Source organism: Notothenia rossii (genome assembly GCF_949606895.1).
Source record: "Notothenia rossii genome assembly, chromosome: 5".
Lineage (NCBI taxonomy): Eukaryota > Metazoa > Chordata > Actinopteri > Perciformes > Nototheniidae > Notothenia > Notothenia rossii.
In genome coordinates this window covers 20,020,198-20,025,941 of record NC_136903.1, presented here as the reverse complement: position 1 = coordinate 20,025,941, position 5,744 = coordinate 20,020,198, and the positions used below count along the sequence as shown (strand labels likewise).

The following is a 5,744-nucleotide window of genomic DNA, read 5'->3' as shown; positions in this document are numbered from 1 at the left end:
ACACACACACACAAACACACACTTGCCCACAGTTGGTCGGCCCACCTCCTAGCCCCTCCCCCCCCCCTCTCTCTCTCTCTCTCTCTCTCTCTCTCTCTCTCTCTCTCTCTCTCTCTCTCTCTCTCTCTCTCTCTCTCTCTCTGCCCAGGGGCATGCGCTGTGGCCGTGGCCGGCGGGGATACAGTGAGCCATCACAGGGGAAAGTAATGTCATTAGGCTGCATTGCATGGTTTGTTCCAACCGTTATGGGTCACTTGAGTCTAATTATATCATTTCAATACGATGCTGATGCACCGGTTATGATAAAAGCTTTAATCAGTTCTGTGAATTGGAGAAATACACACAGGCTATCCAAACATTGTATTTATAAAAAAGTCTATAGCCTTTTCTAAGCAATATTCGATCCTCCATTACAGGTAGGCTACCTTCAGAACTCTTCAGAAATGTAAGAAATAACATTATTCTCTATTTTAAATAAATAAAGCTATCCATTTCCAAGCTAGATATATATATATACATATATATATGTATATATATATATGTATGTACTGTAGGCCTACATTCTACTGATTTTCAGTGTTTTACCTTTGTTATTGTGATTATTCAAGCAGTTGTTTGAGAGTGAGAGATCATTTGTGACCTTGGAAATAGTATATATTATAATGTTATATTATATGTAATAATATACTGTGTCAGAAGAAAGGAAATCAACTGAGCGAACTATATCCCCGTAATGCAGTTGAAAGCTTTTGAAGAAAATAAATATAAAATGGACCATGAGTCAAGATTATTTTGTCAAACAACGTCTTTGTGTCTCCGCGAACAAGCTCCCTGACACATCATGACAGCTGGATGAGGACGTGACAGGACACTGCGTAGAAGGAGTTTATGGGGAGTACTGAACTGATTGAGTCATGAGTGGACTGCTTTGTCAGCCAGGCAGTAACTGAGAGTGCAAAACTGTCTTGCCAGGTTTGGGGTAGCGTTTTTCCAGTAAAATTATCTTAAGCTCTGCATCATTTGCACAGAATGAAACATCACACATTCTTATGACTGTGCCATAATGAAGTCATATAGATAAAGGCATTCTCCGCATGCTTTAGTTTAGTGCATCAGACACTTGAATTGTGCTCCAGGAGAGAGAGGCAGGAAATAACCAAGAGGCATCTTTTCAGTCAATTATACTAAACCATGTGCCAGTTGTAAGCAGATTCTTCAAGGTCAGCACATTGCATGTGTCTCTTATTCCAGGAAAACTGCTCAATTAAAGAAGTACATTAGTTAAACCACTACACTGCAAACACAAGAGTCACAAGTGGAACAGAAGAAAGTGACCATGTGTGCAAAGAAGCTTCTCTCTGAGTAGGCTTCCTAACAATGTTGCCACTCTTCATACTGTGTTAGGGGCCAGTAGAGAGCTTAAAAGCAGAGACTGGATAAAGCCTCTTTGTGTGTGTGTATAGATTCACTGCTGTAACATTGTGGTTTACAGCTAGACTAAGCTCTAACAAGGCCTCAGATACTTAGACCAAATGTATAGGCAGTCAATTTATTTGTGTTTGTTTTTGATTGACAGTGGACAACATCAGCGGTTTATCAGGCTTGCTTATGGTATTGAAACAATTCAGTTCAAATGAATGCAAAATAGCTTACTTGATTCTTAATTCAAGGATTAATTTAAATAAAGGTATGTTCGCAAAGAAGATTTTATATAAAGGTCACACTTGCTTGTATTAACTTGGCTTAAGGCATCAGCATTCTATTTGCATATTTAAAAATGACATGTATATTTACATTTTTTACAGCTGCCCTGCTCCCTAATAACAGAGTCAGCAGACAGACAGGACACCAGCAACAGGTACCTAAACCAGTTATAGGAAAGGTAATGTTGCAGTAAGAATGGGAAAAAATGCTGCTTTGCATAAAAAAGAGCCGACAAGTTAAGGAGCAGGTGCAGGCCAGAAGGATGTCACACAGCCAAACAAAAAAAAGCCAATTACTTGTACCAACAAGTAAATATAAAACCATTTATAAGGAAACATAGCATGCCAAAATGCAGTTATTACAAGCCACTAATCCCAAATAAAAGCTAGTCATTGGAGAGATGAAATTGAATTGGTTGGATTTGTCAAACACATATTTTGACTTTGTATCATAATTTTACTTATTTTCAAATGTAAGCCATTTTAAGGCAGTTTACTGACTAGTTTAGCTTTGTTATGGTCATTATTTCTGGGTGTCGAGTTTATTGTGTCCTGATTTTCAGACGGTCTCTGTAACATTAAACCAGGCTATAATGCATGAGATTATTATTCAAAGATAGGCTTGATTGTATTTTTAAAACGTTGATTGAAATTAGTACGGTGAAATATTTTCAAAAGTAACGACAGTTAACTAACGTTCTTCAGCCTCAATTACCCACAAGGCAGTTCGCTCAGCTTCACCGTGTTGTTGCGGAAGTGCCGGGGAAGCGCTGTGTTCTCTACTAATCTGACAGTTGCATTTATTTGTCAGAGCAGATATTTCTCACTGGATTTGTGGTTATAACGCCGTCGTTTACGTCGAGTAATGGCAGCTCTAAAATACGCAGGCATGGACGATACCGATAGTGAGGACGAGTTACCCCCCGGATGGGAAGAGAGATCCACGAAAGATGGATGGGTCTACTATGCAAGGTGAGTGGAAATCCTCGTTTTTCCTGTCAACACGAACATGTCTGTTTTCACGAGTGTCCTTTTAGTGCTGTTCACCGACCAAGTAATCATATCAGCGTTATCACCATGAGGCTAACACAGCTGGCTAGCTAAACCTGTTTGATGGGCTGTGATATCTGAATTGTTAGCATGGATTATAAACCCCACAGGGCTCAGGACTTGGTAGGTTTTCTGCGAATGGTAGATATTACATGTAAACTGTCTTGGTCTTCATAAGGCTGACTCTTGTATCGCATAGCCTACCGTAGCTTGGAGGTTGTTAGGTGATAGAAAACTTATTCTTTGATTATGAGATCCTGAAATCCTCATCAGTGATGAAGCAAAACACGTGGATATTGCTGCAACAACAATGACAACAACGTTGTAAAGTTAGTTTAAGCGGATCCCATCCGAGTCCTTGACCTTTACTTCAGGGTTTCACTGAGGGACCACCAATAAATCACAGTTTTAATGACACAAAAACCATTTCTATTTCAGTATGCCGTTGAGGCTAACCTTTTTTTCATTACTGATGGGTCATGATTTTCTTTTACCGGAGGGAAAGTGTCATATGTCCATCCTAAAATTAACTTCTCTTATACATCTTACACTACCAGTCAAAAGTTTGGACACACCTTCTCATTCGAAGTGTTTTATTTATTTAAATCTTTTCTACATTGAAGATTTATACTGAAGACATCAAAACTATAAAAGAACACATATGGAATTATCTAGTGAACAAAAAAGTGTTAAAAACATTGAGAATATGATTTATATTTTGCTGGTTAAGTGTGCCTTGAATTTTGAATAAATCACCAACAGTGTCACCAGCAAAGCCCCCCCAAACCATCCCACTTCCTCCTCCATGCTTCACAGTGGGAACCAGACATGCAGAAACCATCTGCTATTCTCTGCGTCTCACAAAGACACAGCGGTTGGAACCAAAAATCTCAAATTTGGACTCATCAGACCAAAGTACAGATTTCCACTGTCTAATGTTCAATCCTTGTGTTTCTTCGACCCAAACAACTCTCTTCTTCTTGTTGTGCATCCTCAGTGGTGGATCTTTGCATCAATTTGACCATGAAGGCCGGATTCTCGCAGTCTCCTCTGAACGGTGGATGTTGAGATTTGTCTGCTACTTGAGCTCTGTGATCATTTATGTGGGCTCTAATCTGAGGTGCTTTAATTTGCAGTTTCTGAGGCTGGTAACTCTTATGTATTTATCCTCTGCAGCAGAGGTGTCTCTTGCTCTTCCTTTCCCGGGGGGGTCCTCGTGAAGCTGACTGAGAGATGCCAAGAGTGTGCAAAGCTGTCATCAAGGCAAAAGGGGGCTACTTTGAAGAATCTCAAATAAAAATCATATTCTGGATTTTTGAACACTTACATAATTCCATATGTGTACTTTCATAGTTTGGATGTCTTCAGTATTAATCTACAAAGTAGAAACATTTTTAAATAAACAAAAACCATTGAATGAGAAGGTCTGTCCAAACTTTTGACTGGTACTGTATATCCCTTTTTAGACGTCCACCCTGTCTATTCCTTTTCTTTTATAAATGTGTGTAAAGTATCCTTAGTACTTTGTAACCAAGGACACATTTTTAATTCTATTCAGTTATGCTCACCTGTGCTGTATATTATATTCACCTGAATGTAAATGTGCATTTGCTTCTTTGTCTTCAGCAAACCAAAATACTGCAGATGTCAATGAGTCAGCGAGATATTGGACATTACTATCAAAATGTATCACATCAATGTGTGTTTATTAGATTGAAATGAAATTATGAAATACAATTGAGTAAAGTAAGGGAAACTGCTGGGTTAATAATTTTGTCTTTGTGCACCAACAGCCACGATGAGATGAAGACACAATGGGAACACCCCAAGACAGGAAAGAAAAAACGTTGTGCTGGAGGTTTGTTATAATGACTTATTCTTCATGTCCTTAAAGGTATTCCGTTCTGCTTTATATACAAGGCATATGCGCACATATTCAAATAATTTTTTATGAAATAGTCTCGAAACAGCTTTTCCCATAACACCATAACCCTCCTGAACTCTCACACTCAGCACCACACTCCCCTTTGAATGTCATGGGGCTCAAACCCACACAGCCTCACAATCAGGAACATTGCACTCCTTGTGACTCATTGATAATGCCTTTATTTACTACTTACAACATCTGTATCTGCTATTTTTATTATCATTATTTCAATCTTAATCTTTATTTATTTATATAGCACATTTAAAACAACCTCAGTTGACCAGAGTGCTGTACAGGGAACACATATAAAATAACACAATAGGAGTAAAATAATAAAACAATAATTGAAAACAAGATAAAAAGCACAATAACTAGAAACATATAAAAACACATACAAATATCAAAATGTTATGCTCAACTAGTGTTAAAAGCAAGTGCAAAGAGGTGAGTTTTTAGCTGAGATTTAAAAAGTTCAATAGACTGAGCAGTCTGGATTTGTACTGGGAGGCTGTTCCACAGTCTGGGAGCTGCAACAGCGAAAGCCCTGTCACCTCTGGTTTTTTCCTTGCACAGAGGAACTACCAACAGGTTCTGCTGAGCTGAGCACATTTATATACAGTGGGGCAAAAAAGTATTTAGTCAGCCACCAATTGTGCAAGTTCTCGCACTTAAAAAGATAAGAGAGGCCTGTAATTTTCATCCTAGGTATACCTCAACTATGAGAGACAAAATGAGAAAAAAAAAAGTCCAGAAAATCACATTGTCTGATTTTTAAAGAATTTATTTGCAAATTATGGTGGAAAATAAGTATTTGGTCACATACAAACAAACAAGATTTTTGGCTCTCACAGACCTGTAACTTCTTCTTTAAGAGCCTCCTCTGTCCTCCACTTGTTAACTGTATTAATGGCACCTGTTTGAACTCGTTATCAGTATAAAAGACACCTGTCCAAAACCTCAAACAGTCACACTCCAAACTCCACTATGGCCAAGACCAAAGAGCTGTCAAAGGACACCAGAAACCAAATGGTAGACCTGCACCAGGCTGGGAAGACTGAATCTGC

General features: G+C 38.6%; 1 protein-coding gene across 1 annotated transcript in view; it reads left to right on the top strand.

Moving 5' to 3' along the window:
- Window positions 1–2,439: 2,439 nt before the first annotated feature.
- Window positions 2,440–5,744, top strand: part of wwox (WW domain containing oxidoreductase) — a 134,850-nt gene continuing 131,545 nt past the window's right edge. The window contains exons 1-2 of the mRNA XM_079683238.1: window positions 2,440–2,675; window positions 4,547–4,611. Of these exons, the coding sequence (XP_079539364.1) occupies window positions 2,569–2,675; window positions 4,547–4,611 (172 nt within the window). The 5' untranslated portion in view covers window positions 2,440–2,568. The remainder of the gene's footprint in view (window positions 2,676–4,546; window positions 4,612–5,744) is intronic.